Source organism: Epinephelus moara, chromosome 1, assembly GCF_006386435.1.
Source record: "Epinephelus moara isolate mb chromosome 1, YSFRI_EMoa_1.0, whole genome shotgun sequence".
Taxonomy (NCBI): Eukaryota; Metazoa; Chordata; class Actinopteri; order Perciformes; family Serranidae; genus Epinephelus; species Epinephelus moara.
Genome location: NC_065506.1, coordinates 16462246 through 16481760, shown reverse-complemented (window position 1 = coordinate 16481760; position 19515 = coordinate 16462246). Strand labels below are relative to the sequence as shown.

The 19515-nt window shown below is 40.7% G+C and overlaps 1 protein-coding gene across 1 annotated transcript; it reads left to right on the top strand.

Moving 5' to 3' along the window:
• The first annotated feature begins 5806 nt into the window (after positions 1-5806).
• Positions 5807-17582, top strand: chrnb4 (cholinergic receptor, nicotinic, beta 4 (neuronal)). Its single transcript, XM_050044382.1, has 6 exons — positions 5807-6125; positions 9270-9415; positions 12047-12091; positions 12337-12446; positions 13648-14701; positions 16523-17582. The coding sequence occupies exons 1-6, from the start codon at positions 6077-6079 to the stop codon at positions 16685-16687; spliced, it is 1569 nt and encodes a 522-aa protein (XP_049900339.1). The 5' UTR covers positions 5807-6076; the 3' UTR covers positions 16688-17582.
• The last annotated feature ends 1933 nt before the right edge of the window (positions 17583-19515 follow it).

Here is a 19515-nt window from a genome sequence, read left to right as displayed (position 1 = left end):
TGAATTGATCACAAGTGGGTCACACCATTAAAACCATTCCATTATAACCTGTAAACCAGACATGGGGGAAAGTCACTCATGTGCAAGTCACAAGCAAGTCTCAAGTCTTTACCTTCAAGTCTCAAGCAAGTCCCAAGTTAGTTGTGGTGAGAATCAAGCAAGTCAAGTCAAGTCCCTGCTATAAGTCAAGCAAGTCAAGTCGAGTCATTGCTCAGGTCAAGCAAGTCACAAGTCAAGTCATATGTCACATACAGCAAACATCTCCTCACGATCCGCTAGCTACATGTCCTCTGAATATGCTGTGAAAAAGTCCGATCTCTGTAGGCAGCCCAGGATGTGCAAATGGCAACAAAAACATTTGGGTCCAGGCTGTACCAACCAGCCAGCGCGAGACCAGCAAACACAAGCACACACACGCGAACGCGGTGCCCATGTCTCACAGTCTCACACAAGCGCCCTGACGTGAACGCGGTGCCCAGAGAGGCAGTTAGAGCTACAGGCTACAATGAGGCTAAAAACAGAGTTCAAATGACGTTTTTCCAACAACTAACAGCTTAACAACTTTTTATGTCGGGGCCAACAACACCTCCAAATTTTTCCCTTTGTTTTAGTGTAAAGATGTACAAGCACATTCTGAATACGCTCGTCCATTTACAAAACAGATGATGAACAGCCTGAGATGTCTGGGAAAAAAGTGCAGTTTCAACAATATGTCTCATTTTTTTCCACATTCAGTCAGTCTACTATTCACTGTCATTGCATGTGCATTTTTCCATTCATTTCTACTCCTGTGTAATAATGTTGGCATCACCACAACAAACTTAAGTGGAAGCTATTGATAAACCAAGGGCAGTTATTCCCTGCCTTACAAACGAAGTCTGATATAACTGCTGATTGACAATGTCTTGCACTATGTTCAATCTCTTTAAATGTGATACGATAAGTATTCATTGATTTTTTAGAGAACTGTATTCTGGTCAGGGTGAAACGCCTCTGTAGCAGCATTTTATATGACATAGGCCACTCACTGTTTAACTTGCTCCTAAAACCTGACACTTATTAGCCGTGTGCAAAGTTTCCTTGTGGGCTAGATTTGACCTTTTGACAGGCCGATTTGACACCCCTGATTTAGTGTGTTAGCATGCTAACATGTGTAAATTAGTGCTGAATACAAAATGCAGTTGAAGATTATGGGAATGTCATTACTTTCACAATTTTGGTAATGATCCCAAGTGCTGCACAAACTAAAACTTTGACCTGATGTTGGTGCAAAAATCTCCAAATAGATTGTAATTTGTCCTTAGATGAACATGAATGTCAAATTTCATCGCAATCCATCCAGTGGTTGTTGAGACATGTCAGTGTGTTGGGCTAGCCAACCAACAGACTGAGCCATGCCAGTGACACAAAAAAAGAAGAAGATGTGACTTATATATTTTTGTATTAAAGCTGTTAAACCGCTATGGCAGTGAACTGTGTGGTGACACAGCTCTTCCTTTGGTGGCTGGGCTGTCACTTTGTGGCACTTAAATCCTTAAAATGCTGCACCTTCCTGATAAAAAAGAAAAGCTTGCACTTCATGATTAAGAAGGGCCAGAGAGAATTTTTCCCCAGGGCCTCGTTACTGGGGTTAATAAACGAGAGCCGCCACCATCTCACTTGTTTCTCTCAAGTAGTTTGTGTTCCTGCTTACCATTAAAACGTAATGTGTGTGAATATATACAACCATTAAGAATACACCATCTGACAGGGGAGGAGATTGGGATTGGGCGAATCAAACATAAAAGTCTCTTTGCATCACACATAATAAAATGACCAAAAGTAAATTTTTCCTGGGATGTTTGACCAAAGATGACTGAACTCAAGCACAACAGGCAGCAGTTAGAATGATTCACCAACATTTGTTTCTGTGTCAATCAGGAAGTTAAGAAGAAGAAACCAGAGTGATGCCAGAGACCTGTAACAGGTCAAGCATTCATACATCTATCCGTTGAGAAATTAGGGACTGAATCCTATTAGTGATGGGATCCTTGGCTTTAATCCAAAGTCCAAACAACCTTCTTGCTCTTTAATCAGAAATCATACTGTAGATATTAAGTATTTCACAGAATGTGTCCCTGTAAATTGTCATCACTGTGTAATATGATGAAGTGGGCGGCCATTTACGAAATGAACTGGCCCATGGTTCATTTTTGAGCAGTCATGTTTCACCACTCATGACTGCACTGCAGTTCATTGCATATTCAAAGTATACTGTCAAGGTTGGTGCTCAGACGATCAAAGTTCTAATGAAAACATTAAAGCTGACTATTTTTTTTTTCGAACTTTTTATTTATGCTGTGCAGTTCATACATTCGTCTTTTCACAAATAAGCATTTCACATTTCTCTTTAACTTTGTATGAATTTAATTAAAGAAAAAAAAAGATACAACAAATCAAATACCCAGTACTAAAAAAACAAACACACAAACAAAAGGCAAAAAAAACAAAAAAAAAAACAAACCTAAATATACAGTAAGTGTGCAAGCGATAAAGATATAACCATTTTATGTGTTTTTAGTACAATTTCATTTTATTTTTTTTTATTTTTTTTTCCTTCCCTTACTTTAGTTACAGGGCTCAAAAGCAATATTTTACACTGATAGCATTACTGCCATAAAATTTTAAATTAGTAGCATAGCACATCATTTAGTTGTGCAAAAAAGAAAAACAGAGAAAAAAACAACACAAAAAAGAATTGGCTCAACACCACATTATATATATTTTTTCTCTTTTCTCTTTCATCCTTTTCCTTCTTTTCTTTCCTATTATTGGCAGTGAACAGAGTTTTGGTGGCAAATGCCATCAAATTAGTGAGAATCTTGAGCTCTACATTGACATCCAAGGTGACCATATTTCCATAAAAAAGTCAGTTTTCAGCTGAATTTTAACTGTAATCTTTTCCATAATATAGACCTCATTCACCTTTTGTTGCCATTGTTTTATGTTGTGGCTGCAAACATAATACCATAATAGTTTTTTGGCTATTAAAAGCAGGGTCCTCAGTAAATATGTTTTCTTTTTCCCCTTTGTGAATCCGGAAGGGATGCCCAAAATAAATAACTTTGGGTCAAGTTTTATTTTTATATCCAAAATTTGCTCTATTATCCTTTTAACATCGTCCCAGTACTCCTGCAATTTTGGACAGGCCCACATTATATGTGAGAGGTCCCCTTGGTGGCCACAACCCCTCCAGCATAGTGCTGATGAAACGCCATATTTTGCTGTTATAGCTGAATATTTTTAGTGCTCGTATTTCAGGCATTTTTGCACATTTGCCACGTTTCGGTTTGTAATTATAAAAAGAGAGTGTAATAGAAATTATGACTCATGAAACACTTAGGTGTAGGGTGTCACTTATTCAATTTTAGGTGTTTTCTTCAAGCTTCTCAAATGATCCCCATTTTCTCATTACTTTTCTCTGATTTCATTATGAAAAAAGTGCGCTATAGGGAGACACACTTTTTTCTATGAAGATTTTTGGCAGAAAAACAACATTTACTAAGGTGAAGTCAGGCCATATACCTTAAAGTCCCCCACTGCTCATAAAGGTGTTCTCCCTCTCACTTAACATGGATGTTGGAGCTTTACTGTGCACACTGATGTATATGCAGAGTTAGAAGGCTGTTTTCATATTTAAAAGGAGGAAAGTTCCTCTGTGCTCTCCCTAAAAAGTTTAGGAAATATACAATCAGGACACAAGCCAATACGTGTACGACCTAAAAATGTCCTATTTTAAAGTGTATATTCTCCTGAGACCCCAGCTTTTGTTTGGAATGCATTTTTGATTTTTTGGGATTTTTTTTTCTTTTTTGTGAGTGTAGGACCTGATAAGTATAAAAAAACTAAGCACTGTCTTTGAACACTAAGTAGTTTTTTTGGGGGGAAAAAATGTCCTCATATGGGGACGATGGGTTTATTTTTAATAGTCACAGGTATGTAATAAATTATAAAACTGTTTATTTCAATGCCTGAACATTGTTGTGCAAAACAAAATTACAAACAAAGCAACAATTATTTACTGCTTTGTTTGACTCTATGGGTCAGAGGTCACTATTCAAGTCTAAAACTGTTCAAAACTTTTCAGTTCAATGCCTGACATGGCTGTGCAAAAACAAAATTGAAAATAATGTAACATATCCACAAGACTTGTGATTTATTCATTTTGCAACTTTGTATTAAAATTCCCTGCTCTGTACACTGTGAAATCCTGGGATAATACAACAATAAAGTCCAAGTGTCCTCAAACCAGATGATAATATAGTCCCAATGTCCCAAATGGTCAAACTTGGCTGCCATATCAAACTACAGATGTAATTTAGTACAAATAAACAACTTTCTACCATAAAATCTTATAAGGTTTTGTACCTTGTCCACTGTTGTGTCGGGATCAGCTGTCGACTGAGCATTAAAGTGTCCACAAATGAGGACAACAGGTCAAAGTTAAACAGAATTAAGTATAAGGTGCAGGAAAACCAAAACATAATGTCCTCAAATGAGGACGCAGGGTCTCAGAAGGATATTCTTCAGTAGGGAAAAGAAGTAGATGCTATGTCTTAAGTGTTAAAGTAATTGCGCTTTTTGTGGAAAAAACATATCAGGCACACGTCATTTTTCCAAACAGAGTATTTGTCTATGTCTTAGAATATTTAGAGGGGATCTTTATTTATAATCTGGATGCTACACTTATGAAATAAAGTGATTTCTGATCAGAATGAATATTTTAAGGATTATATGTTGAAGGAAAATGTTGCCCAACTGGCCACTGGATTTTAACATACTATGTTGCTTTGAGTGGGTGATGTTTATGAAAGCATCTGTTTTCTGTTTAAACAATATGTCTGACACATATGGATTTGGCAAACAAACTGTCCAGTCCATGGCCTTGTCACCTCCCACCTGATGAAAAACAAAACGAGTAAAGGGTCAAAACCTAATCAGCCCCCATTGATCTGCTTTCAATAATCCAGAATACAAGCCTTTGGAATTAAAAATTTATAACCCCAGAGGAGTCCTTGGGGCTGCTCCTCATGCCGGATACAGTTCGTTTACTGGCCATTATAATGAGGCTTTAAGCAGTGTGGCCACTGTAAATCTGCCTCACTAAGATTGCACTGCTCCTGGTCTGACTGGACCTCACCTCACTAAATCTCACATCCAGGACCAGAGAATAATTTATTGCCCTCTCCTGAGCACACTTGCCAAAGCAGTGTGAAGTCAGCAAATGATCGCAAGCCACCAGGATTGTCAACTAATGTTTACTGGCAGCAAGGCCTATGTGCATATCAGCATCTGTACTCTGGGTTGTCTCACTGAGGATGCTGTTTGACAGGAGCCTTGTGCTGACATGTGATGCAGGGTTCAAGTCAAGACAGTTACAGGAAACAGCACAGAACTTCAACTTTCAGTCTGTAGAAAATCATCCTCCTTTTAAAGTCTTGTTTTAATAATGTGTCTTTTTGTGGGAAAATACTGTATTCATACACATCAACATACATCATTTGTGAGGCTATTGGGGCAACGGAGGTCAGAGAGATAAATATGGGTCATACAAGTGCACTGACTGCATACTTCCCTAACATCACCAAATCCAAGAGCGAAATATATGTTTATAAATGACCTTTCAATTCGCAGAATGCAGCGTATATGTCCAGTGGTACATACCTCCCAACTAAAACAGCTGTTGCGCTGGTGTAAACTTACAGTAGCCGATCACAGACCGGGCACAGGACCTGCAGGACTTGCTCGGTACGGAGAGCGCAGCGCGTCAGGACAGGCTGCTGCGAGTTGGCAGAGCGCAAAGACCCGTTTGCCTAGAGGAGACTCGGTGCATTTCATGGGGCGGATAACCCCACTACGGAGCAACAGATCGCGTTCTTCGGTCAATGATCTCTTCTTCAGGCATCAGCACAGTGCTGGTTGAGTGTCCAAACCGCGAGCGCGTGGATTCCGGCATGTCCGAGAGGAAGAGCGCTGAACCCCGCAGCTTTGACGCTTCATCAGTGACAGCTCCCGCGGATCAGATGGTGCCGAAAAAATGACTCGGGCTCTCTCCATCCTTGCTTACTTTTTCTCTGTGATCCACTGTAAGTGTGTCTTTCTTTACGCTCAGCAACTTAACTTAGCAATTTGGGCTTTTTCTGGCATGTGCGTTTATCTGTGTGTCTCCTCCAAAATGTATTTGGGTGAAAGTGCTTCTGTCTGGTGAGAACTGTCTTTCTTTAGGGTCCCAAAGTCGGACTTTTTAATATTGAGTTTAAGTTTTCATCAGCTTTAACTGTAACAAAAGATGCAGATGCTCCAAAAAGATGCTTTAATTTTAAAATTAATGTGAAACATTTTGGTATTTTAATATGCATGGTGGATAGCATAAAAAAACATTTTTTGCAGGTTTAGCTGAAAAATGATACTTCTGTGTTTCAACAGAGTCTCAGGAGCTATTTGATGACTCAGTCCTGCTATCAAATGTGGCCTGTGGTCACCAAATCAGCAATCAGTACTCATAGGAAGGTTTGAGATTTTTAGTGCAGGGTCACAACCAATATACCGGTATACACCAGAGAAGTGTACACAATACCAGAAACAGCTTCCTGAACTTGTACAAGGAACAGTTTCAGGAAACTTTTGTGCTTTCCGTCCTTTTCTTAACTTCTTCCACATCCCTATTTCACATGACCAAAGTGGGTTTACTTGGTGAGATCAGTGGGTCTCAAAGTTTATACTGTGTCTCACAGGATATTTAGTAAATGAAAAGAGTACCTCATACTGTCACACTTCCTGTAAGTATTCTGTCGTTTCAGTGATGAATCCTCATGTGTGTCACACAGACAAAGCTTTGTACTTGTACTGTTTTCACTCTATATTAAAGACAAAGAAGAATATTTGGCCTTATTAATACTGAATATCAAATAGGAGGTGGGACACAAAGAAAAAGAAGAAAATCGGTGGCTTTGTAACTCCTCACTTGACCTTTGCCCCATGTTTTGGTTCATTCTCACACGTCATTATTCTCTCTGGTCTCCAGCCATATTGCATTTTTGCAGAATAATGTTTTTCAGTGTGCTGTGCTGAGTGACCTTATCAACTCCGTAACGGCTGACTCTAGCATTGTATTAACACGCCTGACCTCACTCTCAATCAACGTAATGTCAGACCAACACTTATGAGGCGCTGTACATTTTACACATTAAACCTACACACACACTTACACCCACCAGTGCCAGTTCACAGCAGTTAATCACAAGTTTGGGTGGATTGCCAGTGGCCTTCACCTCTGGGGAAGGCAGAGCTTGTTTGACTCAGGTCTCCGAGGGCTTTGACAACACACCATCTGTTATAGAGTGCTGTGGAGGCCCGACTGTGTTAGATGGGACTTCAGCCAAGTGACAAAGGCACAGTCGTGGCAGCATGTGCTGACCTGTGGGGCTAGACTGTTAGCATGCCACGCCCTGCAAAGCTCCAGGAGGCTGTGGGCCGATAATAGCATACACAGTTTGATACTGAGCACGAGGAGGAGCATTAAAGTTGGAAGTCTGACATTGTTGTTACTTTTAGTACACTGCACCATCACAGGTTTTTCACATTAGCCACATGTGCTGATTCTGTGAAGTTGTGGAGCCATGAATATCACTCTGCTGAATATTGACAACAGTAGCAATTCTTCTTCAACAGGCCCATCAGTAAGAGTCTCACCTCATTGGAGTGTTTCTCACGAGTCAGTCGACTCAGCGACTCCAGACCATGTGGGGGCATTAATAACCAGCTGCATGTAAAGAAAATGGAAGAGGTAGTGCTACATATATTCATTCTGCTCCTGATGAGAAGCACAGGTCATCAGTTTCAATCAGGCTTGTCTTCACCCCTGACACGGGCGTCATTTATCAGCGAGGAGGGATGGAGGCTGAGTTTAAGTGTTGGTATTCACAACTTATTCTCACTTGAAAAGATACATCCAGTGCTTTGGCTTTAGGCACAAGCAGAATTATTAACATGCTGTGAAAATATCTGCCCTCATCCAAAATGTAATTACTATTTGGAAATGACTTTAGGGCCTTCATTACATTTTGGTGTAATTTCCACGACACAGCCATCCCTGGCTTTCTCAATTGACAGCTGCTGTTTCCCTTAAGACTTGGAAAGCTATACGTGCAGTTTGTATGAATCAGTCTGACACATTCGGGTTAATGGATAGAGGAGGAACAGTATTTTGCGTAACATATGTTCACTTACATTTCAGAGTTTTTCAGTATTTTAGCACAGCGGCAGGGAGAGAGGGTACACCTGTCTACATGTAGCTCATGTATCACTGTGAATTACATTGGTATTGGACCAGTATCGTATGATGCCATCATTCAGGGGCAAAGCAGGAAGTAGTGGACCCAAATGTAAAGAGGGAGAGAATGAGGTGGGAAGTGATGGATGATCATGTGGCTTCCGGCTTTCATGTAGACCATCAGTTTGTGTGCTGTCATGGACCTAGCGTAAATGTTAGCCTTTAAATAATGTAAACACAATCTTTCCCTTACGCTCAGACTTAAGTTTCACCATGACTTAAACTCACTCCAATAATATTGTAGTTGCCAAATATCAGCACTGAGAGTAATGTGGGTTTTTGCTAAATTGTACAATATCAACATTCTGTTTAGTAATCGTGTTGGTACATTAAAATAATCCTTTTATGGCACAGTTAAATTGATTTTGTTTTTAAGTTGTCATAAAGACCTGCTGTCTCATCTCTGGATCCCCAGAATGGCAGGAAAGCAAAACAGCAGAAACTTGGATTGTTTGGACCATAATGGGAAACCTCTGCAGTACATTAGCCACTTATGATTTCCAGACAGCTCCATTCTTAATTTCAAATATAGTTCAAAGTGACAGCTGAATGTAGTGGCTTTAAACAACCAACTCAGCAGTGGAGTATATGGAGCCAATCTGTAATTGAGATGGTCCTAATGGATTGAATGGCTTGGAAATCAGTGGAAAATATACCAGCATACAGTATTGTATGAAAACAAGTGGCATGGACCGTGAAGAAATACACAAAAGTAGGCTATGTCAGAGATGCACAAAAGTAACTTGAGATTATTCCTTTAAGGGATCAGAGCATGTCGTCTCTGTCTGTGGAACACCCTGTCTGTTTCCTCATAAGGTTTTGTCTTGATACTGGTAGTCTGGGTGTTTTGGACACTACCTTTGCATTAAAAAATCACTGAACAAAATCATGTCACCAGGCAGCAGCTGTGCTGACTCAGAGGAGCGTCTCATGAACAGGTTGCTGGGAAAGGATCGATACAATCCGCTCATCCGCCCGGCTGTCAACAGGACCGAGAGAGTCCCAGTCAAGCTACAAGTGTCTCTAGCCCAGCTCATCAGCGTGGTAAGGCACCAATTACTACTGCCCACCATGAGGATGTGTGTGTATTTATTTATGTGTATGTATCTGTGTGTGTGAGGGAGAGAATATGTGTTGGGGAGACAAAGAGGGAGACAGAAAAAGAAAGACAGACTGAAAGAAAGAGCTGCTTTGAGAAAGCAGTTAGTTACCAACCGGCCTGTGCATAGAGGCCGTAGCTCTAAATGGATGGATGAAGTGGAGGATAGATGTGGTCAGCTGTGATCTCTGCCTCTGTCATGTCCAGATTGAAACTTCAGCACATTGGATTAAAAGGGGCTATAAAGCTGTTTTAGCCACAGTGATAGAGGTTCTCCTCTGATTTACAGCAGAGGCTCCTCCCAGCTGCAGACCCAGGCAACAAGGCTCATTCATAGCCTCACTTTATGAGTTTGCATTGTACCCCTTGGAGTAATTGACATTTGGTATCACTTTATTGGATGAGTATGTCATGGGAGGGTGATGACAATGCCATCAACAAACATGTTAACAACCAATCTAAGAAGAGGGGAGGATTTAAATGCAGTTTTTTTTTTTACCTCACGTAAAACTGGGGGAATAGAGTATGACAGTAAGCACAGGGGTTCATCTGAAGATAATTAGTGTTACAATAACTCTGTCCTAAAATCTTGACATGTATGGCTTTGCAATGAAAGTAGCAACAGCCAGAATGTAGCTGTTTAGATGCTGGCACTGTCCAGTCAAGATGGTAATTCATTGTTGTTATGTATTTGTTGCTAGACTACTGTCTTCTCTTAATCCTCTTATGACTTTTTTTTAAGATTATTTTTGTGGGCTTTTTGCCTTTAATGGACAGGACAGTGAGTGAAATGGGGAGACAGAGAGAGAGTGGGGAGTGACGTGCAGCAAAGGGCTGCAAGCCGGAACCGAACCCGCAACCGCCGCAGCGAGGCAGTGCCTCTGTGGATGGGGCGCTGGCACTATCCACTACGCTACCGACGGCCTATTTTCAGTTACTTTATCATTGTGGAAGCAGCAGTAATATTTAGTGAAAGTGTTCTCCAGTTGGCAATAACAGTCATGTTTTGCCAGCAGTGATTCCAAAGCTATTTTGTTTGACATAGCCTATCCCACAGCCCTATCAGATGAACTCAAGTAGGCCACTTGATCAAGACCACCCATATTCCAAAACATTTTATGCCTCCTTACCAGTAACAGCCGGATGCACAATTTTTTTCAGGTTTTACGTTTTACGTAGTTCTATACTGCCGTACAAAGGTCTGGCACTCAAAAATGCTTTGAGGGAATTTCTTAAAATTTTGCACAGACATCCACTTGGACTCAAACATATTACATTTTGGTTATCAAAGGTCAAAAGTCAAGGCCACTTTAACCTCGTCCATCTCATTATCATGAATGTGATATCTCAACAACGCCTTGAAGAAATTTCTTCAAATCTGGCACAAATAATGAACTGATAAGATTTTGGTGGTCAAAAGTCAAGGTTATTGTGACCTTGCGTCTGTCCCATTCTCATGATTGCAATATCTCAAAAATGGCATGACGAAAATGTTCCTGTTTCTGTTCTCCGGAACAGATGGGGAGACATTTAGTCACATACTCAATTGGTGACACTTATCCTGGGTGTCCATCTTGAAACTGTTGTGATCTTCTGTGCTGTAGGGTTGAAGATGTGTGTGAAGCATGCATGATTTAGAATATGTAGCTTCTTTGCAGCAACATCCATATTTGAAGCACTGTCAACTGAAGTGGCTACATACTGTATGAGTCTTGACAGTAATGGACGTGAACTGTAAAAGTAACTTGACTGGTTTGTGGAGGCATACAATCATGAGGCGATAGTTGTAGTTTGGAATTGACTTTTAAACGGGATGTTATTGAACACTATAGATTTGCCCATAGAAAAGAGGATATCATTAAATCTTTTTTTTTAATCCGTTTAGCTATTCTTACAAGTCATCCATAAATTTCAGCTAAATGTTTCAGCCATTTGTCCATTAGTCATTTTTTTTGGACAGGGACGCCATCTGATGAGGACCATGCTCTGTTACCTGTGCCTGCTACGGTGATAAAGCCAGGGTATTCTGACAAAGTAATCACGATAAACAACATAGATCCATATGACTTGCCAGTCCGAGGCTGGATTACTGACCCTGATGCACTAGCTCACATACCCAGACTATCTCATTTTGCATACACTTTGGTGATAGAGGTAACATACCTCACAAAATGGTGTCCCCAGCCATCTCACACAGCGTCCACATAGCGTTGTACCTTCACATTCTCATGGATATATTAAAGCTCAGCACCACATCCATTTGTAATCATATGTGGCTTTTTATTTTCATCCTTCACACAAATATGTGTGTGTATATACATATTTTCTGATTCAGTCGTAATTTTCATTTGAGCTATTCCACGATATTTACAGTGCCCCGTGAACTACAGTTGAGCCCTTAGGGGTACAAGTGCCTCTGATTGAGAATCACTATGAAAGTGTCCTGAACAAGCCATAGCTTTAATCAGTGTTCAGGGTCAGCAAACATGTAGTTATCTTTCAATATACAATTACAGCTGTGTTTGTGAATGAAAACTGCTCTGAAAGTAATTTCCACCTCACTTGTACCTTTCCAGAATGAAAGAGAGCAGATCATGACCACAAATGTCTGGCTCACTCAGGTAAGTGTGATGAATCCCAGAGTCACGTATACTCTCAATCAGCCTAGGTCTTGGTAAATGTCCTTCCCCCTGAACTTGAATTAAACCATATCCATTCTTCCTGTCTCTCAATGTGGAACAAACTGCTTCTGTAATTGTGCTCCACATATGCTTTCCTGATAATGAAGCATGTAATTAGATATGAGCTGGTCTTGAGAAAGTGTGTGGAAGGCGGACTTGATGGCCAGGTCTCTCTGTCTTTCCAGCACTGGGTGGATTACAGGTTGTCATGGGACCCTGCAGAGTACGAAGGTATCGACAAGCTGCGCATTCCCTCCAGACACATCTGGCTCCCAGATATTGTCCTATACAACAAGTAAGCATCACTGGTATGTCATAGCGTGAGGTTACAAATGGATTTTACATGCTTATGTGCAAGAACAGATGATAACTATATAGGAGAATCTGTACAGACTTTTTCAAGCCGTCTTTCGGTTAGTAGGAAACCATATCGTTCCAGTCTTCCAGCTACTACTGCCCAAAAAAAGTTGGTTAAAGTTAGACCTCCTGAACTGAAATACACACTGCAGGAAATGGCAAAATTAATTTTAGGACCTTGCTGCTTAATGGAAGGTTGTTCCCTTCAACAAGGTACATGATGTCAGAAATACAAGTCTACTGCTTTGCTTAAGAAATGAACCAGTGCAAAGCTTGGATTGCAGCTTCAAGACAAAAGAACTGGACACTGTCGAGAAACTCCAGGCTCTGTAGCGCTCATTTCATTACCAGAAAGTTTCACAGTTTTCTGGAGAATGAAAATGACAAGACAGACACACGGTTCACATAAACACAAATGCTCCTCTCTCCCTTAGTAGAAGCTTAGTTAGCGGGTGAACCGTTAGCTGAGCAAGCTAAGTTACCTGTAGTGAAATACATGATACAGTTCCTGAAGTTTCCTGACGATGTCCAGTTCTTTTGTTTGAATGCTGCAGTCCACGCTTAGCACTGGCAGTACACAGTTTTTTTCTGACATCAAGTTTATACCTTGTCAAAGGGAACAACCTAACACTTAACAGCAATATCCTAAAAATACTTTACTTTTCCCACAGTGTGTATTTCAGTCTTGGAGTCTTCAGTCTGCTGTTTTCATGCAGTAGGTGCTGGACCAGAACTCTAAGTGAAATGTCATTTCTTAGTAACTGAAAGACTCCTTCAAATAGCTTATATTTTTACTAAGGTTTATTCTATGCTTTCTGGATTGGAGTGGAAAACTCTCTCCTATAGCCAGACATTTAAGATGATTAAGATGCTTTCTGTTCATAATCAACATATTTCTGCCAATTCTCTGAAGCCTCAATAGAGTTTATATATGATGAAAGGTTTTAGTCTTTCCTCTGAGGATTTTGGTTTTGATATTGATTTGACTGTCACTGGCTGCAGGAAATGACCAATACAAATTTTCAGTATGAGCAGCTTTCCTCTTATCTTCACTTCACTTAAGGGTTGATAACACAAGCCCCAGACATTGATTCACAGGCTCTCTAAAGTTTTCTTTATCTTTCTTCCTCTTATCATAGCGCCGATGGTACCTATGAGGTAACAGTCTTCACCAATGCCATTGTCCTTTTCAATGGCAGCATTAACTGGCTTCCTCCAGCCATCTACAAAAGCGCCTGTAAGATCGAGGTCAAGCATTTTCCCTTTGACCAGCAGAACTGTACCCTCAAGTTCCGCTCTTGGACGTATGACCACACGGAGATTGATCTGATCTTGAAGTCTGAGGTGGCTAGTATGGATGATTTTACTCCCAGTGGGGAGTGGGATATCTTGGCGCTGCCAGGCAGACGGACTGTCAACCCTCTGGATCCTACCTATGTGGACCTCACATACGACTTCATCATCAAGAGGAAGCCCCTTTTTTACACCATAAATCTCATTATTCCCTGTGTTTTGATCACGTCTCTGGCCATCCTGGTCTTTTACTTACCTTCAGACTGCGGGGAGAAGATGACTCTCTGCATCTCCGTCCTATTGGCTCTCACTGTGTTCTTGCTTTTGATCTCAAAGATTGTTCCTCCCACCTCACTGGATGTGCCCCTGATAGGCAAGTACCTGATGTTCACCATGGTGCTTGTGACCTTCTCCATCATCACCAGTGTGTGCGTGCTCAATGTGCACCACCGCTCTCCCAGCACCCACACCATGCCTGCCTGGGTCAAGCTGATATTTCTTGTCAAACTGCCTGCCTTACTCTTCATGAAGCGCCCTCAGAATAACTCTGCACGCCAGAGACTTCGCCAGCAGCGATGTCTACGGGCGAGGAGAGCTATTTTGGGCTTGGGTTACCCAGTCGCATCCAAAGCAGGTATCACCATGTCGTCTTCTGCCCTGCTGTCCTCCGACTCTGCTTTCTCCACCCCAGGACACAAAAATGTGCCTCCTCCGCTGGGCTACACTTACTCTAACAGGAAGGCGGACTTACGCGCCACTGATTACCTTCCCAGTGGTTTCACTTCTACCCAGGACCTCCAGCAGAGAAGCAGCTCAGATTGGGCTGCCGATGTCCAAGAGGCGGTGAATGGGGTGCGCTTTGTGGCCGAGCACATGATGGGAGATGATGATGATCAGAGTGTATGTATTAACATTTAAAACATTTAAAACCAATGTTTTATTGCATCTAAACGGTGCTGAAGCTAAGTTTTTTGCTAATTTTGTTGTGTCAATAAATAATTTCACTCCTGAAATTCAAGGATTTAAAAGTACATTGTGTGGGATTTAGGGGGATACATTGGCAGAAATGGAATATGATATAATAAGTATGCCTTTTCTAGTGTACAGTTAACTGAAAATAAGAATTGCTGTGCTTTTCGTTACCTTACAATGAGCCGTTTATGTCTAAATATGGAATGGGCCCTCGTCTATGGAGATCACCATATCGCATCGCCATGTTTCTAGAGTATCTGAGAACAGACAAACTAAACACTGGCTCTAGATAAGGACATTCACATTACTGCATCATCCACCATAGTTAGCATTCCCTCTGTGACGAGAGCCTTGGAATTTAAACAGAAGACATTTTTTTAGGTAACGTAAAAACCTCCTTAACTTCTGGATCATAAGTTATCAGAGAAAAGAAGTGAGTGCACATTAGAAGGCATTAGCGCCCAATCTTCAACATGCCAAACTGTCAGAGAAAAACTGATATGTAGTGAACTGCTTTATTCAGTGTTTTTACCGGTTTAAATCACCTTTTCTGATGGAGAGGAAGAGACCTCTGCGGAGAATTCGGCTCGTCGTAAAAACCTCCTCAACAAAAAACACTTAAGGAATTCTAATTGGAAGAAGTTACAGCTGTTTATAATCATCAGTCCTCACCACTAGATGCCACTAAATCCCCCTAAATCCTACACATTGTTCCTTTAAGAAAGATAGATGTTTTGTCTAATGAATAATGAATATTTTCACCACAAACAAAAATGTCTTTATTTGTGAATATTACCCTTATTTTCTGGCATCAGTATAATTATGAGTCAATATAATTGGACATTATATTATCTTGTGATACGGTTAAAGGTTAGTAGCTAAAATAACTTTGCATAGAGTTGTTATGCTTTGCCATCAACAGTATAGCTGAATTAGCTATTTTGAAAATTTTTCACAAATACTCTCCGCTGTCAGCACCCTGCTCCTCCATTTATCCTGATCCCAATAAATTGGATCAAAGGTGTTTGGACTGGTGTGGTTACATTTGATGTACATTCTGTGACCCCTGACCAGTGGTAAGGAGCACCACTAACCTTAAGTAGTGGCTGTGACCTGGAAAATTGAAGGTAGACTTTTAGTAATCAATCTGTTTGTCTGATAAATCAATAAAATAAGGAGGGAACCAGGAATGAGGTATGACTCGTTTCAAAAACTATCAAGGTCGGCCCTGAAAATGAGGTGAAAGGGTCAAAAGTTATTTCAGCGTTGGTCTCAGCAGGTCCTTACAGATATATATCTTCACTATGTCAGCAGTCAGCATCCTAAGAATAAGCTTACTTATACTAAGCAATATTATTGGTATGAATGAATGTAACACATATATGAAAAGGTAAATCCCAGAACACCTTATGGTCCAATACAATACTATTCAATTACAAGCAAATACAATAGATTAGAAGACATACTGACATGATGTATGTCAGATGTGCCAACAGGGTTACAGTCTTTTGGATGTGAAGTGCCTAGATTCACACCTCTTCACTCATTCATTCAGTCAGTTACACTCTCTGCCCCCGAGTGGCTGCACACAGGCATGGCAGCATCCAGAGCCGACACACTGAAGCAGGATTATTTAGTCTTAGCACACTGCATGCCGCTGGTTTATCACAATAAATGCCTGTGTAAAGTCTGCTGTGGTGAGAAACATAAACACTGACTCATTCTAATTTCATTTCTGTATATTTGCAGGTCATAGAGGACTGGAAGTATGTGGCTATGGTGGTGGATCGTATGTTCCTGTGGATCTTTGTCATCGTATGTGTGGTGGGCACCCTGGGCTTATTTCTCCAGCCTGTCTTCCAAAGTCACATTGTTCACAGCCAGCAGCCCAGCTCAGACACTCCTCGCATATGATGAGCAACAAAGAAGACAGGGCGAGTTTTAGTTTTGTTTTTTTGTTGTTGTTTTTTGCAGCAATCAAGCTGGTAGGATAAGTATTCTTATAAGCAGATGCAGGCCTGTAGCCTGTAGTATCTCCTAATAATTAAAACTACATGTTCCACAACCATCTACAGCACCCAGTTTTTGAGGAAAAGATACATCTACAAGGGGCCTAATATAGCATCATTGCACTGGGGTCATTCCTCTTCATGTCTTCAGAGGAAAGCTGCAGAACTGGACTGAATGTAGCTTTCACTGCACTAAAGTATACTGAAATGTTGCAGAAATATACCATATGTCTGAAATATGAAGAACATCCATCTGCTGTCAGATGTTGTTCGACTCCTTATTTGTGTCTAAGTTAAATGACCATGTCATTGAAATGTGATGTGTGATTAAAGAATGGATAATGTCAGCTCTCAGTTTGATTAAATGTATGAAACCCCCAATAAAGTCTTAAAATTGTCAGGGTCTTGCCAAAGTGGTTAGTTAATCTATGTTGCCGGTGATAAAGTTTGTCCTCGAAGCCAATACGCTCGCTGAAGATGTGCCAATTGGAACATTTCATCACATAGATAAGACAGCTGTTCGCTTGAAATGTGAGAGTGTGTGAGCAGGCAAAAAATAATGTTGATACAACAAAACTGTCGGAGATGGAGCTGATCTGGACTACGATATCTTGAGGCACAGGACTTTTGCCATAATTATAGCCACAGTCCTGACACATATCCTGAAGCAGTGTTTCAGACACTGGAATCTTTTGGCCGCTCATTTGTACCTTGAGCTGATCTCTGTTAAGTGCTTATTTGTACAGACACATAAATGATGCTTCACAAAACACATGCTGAACTGAACCCTCACACACCGCCACACACACACACACACACACACACACACACACACACACACACACACACACACACACACACCAGGACATGTTTACTGCTCAATAAACAGTGCTGAGTGGGCTCGTCAGAGATTCTGCCGACTGTTGGTTCTTTTGTGAGACCTTCACTGAAATCAAGAAACAGTAATCAGCCTCTATGTTGATGCCAAACTTTAATCTCTGTTCACAGTTTTCAAGATCATTCATGGCTGTCTCTATTTACCTGTTAGCTGCCTGTCATTAGTGAAGACACACAGTGCAGCAGCATTTCAATCAACAATTCATCATCTGTTCCAGTCTAAACAAAGCGGGAGGAGTCGTCATTCAACACTCGATGGAAGGTCCCATAAATCACGAGCCTTATGTCAGCAGCCTTTTGTCATTAGTCTCTAATAAGATATGCATGGAAGCATTGTCCTTGACAACTGTCCTGCCGGATAAGCAAGCGTTTATGAGTTTCCGACAAAGATGTACCATAATATAGTCCTTGCAAATGTGGGGGTTCAGTCAAAATGACATGTTCCACTCCAAGTCTTTTTAAATGTGCAGGATAGCCTTTGCAGCATGAGAAGTTTGGAAGCTGTTTGTCACTAAAGGTAGTTTTGTTAAATGACCCGAGCCTCAGCTGAAGTCCTCAATGGGTTGGTGAACAAACAACCTCATTTAAACTCTGCACTGTCTGGGAGAATGAAGGTCAAATTAACATTTATTTCTACTTCCATGTGTAATGTATTCCTATATTAATCTCCCATGGGGGCAATTCTCTTTTCACTTGCCCCACTTAAAGGAGTTGAGAGCACAGGGTCAGACACCAAACAGCATCTCTGGTGCTGGTGGGATTTATCTATCATCTGAGGGCACTTCAACCCAGTGGATGTTTGCTGAAAAGCACTTGGACCTCTCCTTCATCCAGCTGAAGGACAGAACTGTCAAACCTTTGAGCCACCCCGCTGACTGAAGGAAAGAAATATGCTCCTCTGAACTGACAGTGAAGACAGACAGAAGGACAGCCAGAGTCAAAGACAGAGCTATACCCCTATGAGAAGTGGGCTTTCCGGCAGATATTGATATGTACATGAAAAAAGGAAAAACACCGGATGCTAGATGAAAATCAAAATCAATAAAGAATCAATCAGTCAATCAGCATTAATCCTGTTATACTCACAAGCTGTCACTGTGGACACACTAACCCAGTGGCACATATGCAGAGACTATTGATCTTAACAGGTGGCTGTTTGGTAATCTAATATGGACATCTACTGTTCACTGCCCTGAAACTTTATTTGTAACATCATTTATTTATATCTAACTAAACAACAAAGTTAAAAACATCTCAGAACATAAGCATTATTTGTTAAGAGTGTAGCACTCAAAACCTCGGCTAATCTGCTTCAATACAATCTGATTGTCAGTAACGGCAAAGTCTGAAGAAGAGCCTGAGGGCTCGAAACGTCACTGCTATAATAAATGTCATTTTGACGGGAGCTTTACTTGGTGTGCGGATCTTATATATGTTTTCTTTTTATAGTAACTGCAAAGGGCACAGCTTTGGTTTAAACATTTGGAGAGATGTGTGAAACAAGGGGATCAGGGTTCCTCCACCAGATAATTATGGGCATCAATTACTTAATTTCCTGCATTCTCTTAAATTTTTATGCACCAATATGTGTCTTTTTGGCCCTAAGGCATATGGTGTAAATGTATTGTGACAATGTTTTCACAGAGAACAAGTAAAATGTTCGTGCACTATGTATGTTTGTTATATGTCACAGATTTATATCAGATTCAAACATTCAGTGGAAAAATACAGCTGGTGTCATGAAGTGGGATAGCCAACTCATTAATGGTACAATCTTTAAATTAACATACAAATGACAATAACAAGCATAAACCCCCATGTTCTGAACAGACACAC

Coding starts and splice junctions, on each gene's coding strand:
- chrnb4 (XM_050044382.1), top strand. CDS start 6,077: ATGACTCGGGCTCTCTCCATCCTTGCTTACTTTTTCTCTGTGATCCAC. Junction 6,126..9,269: donor CTTTTTCTCTGTGATCCACT/GTAAGTGTGTCT, acceptor TCATGTCACCAG/GCAGCAGCTGTGCTGACTCA. Junction 12,092..12,336: donor CAAATGTCTGGCTCACTCAG/GTAAGTGTGATG, acceptor CTGTCTTTCCAG/CACTGGGTGGATTACAGGTT.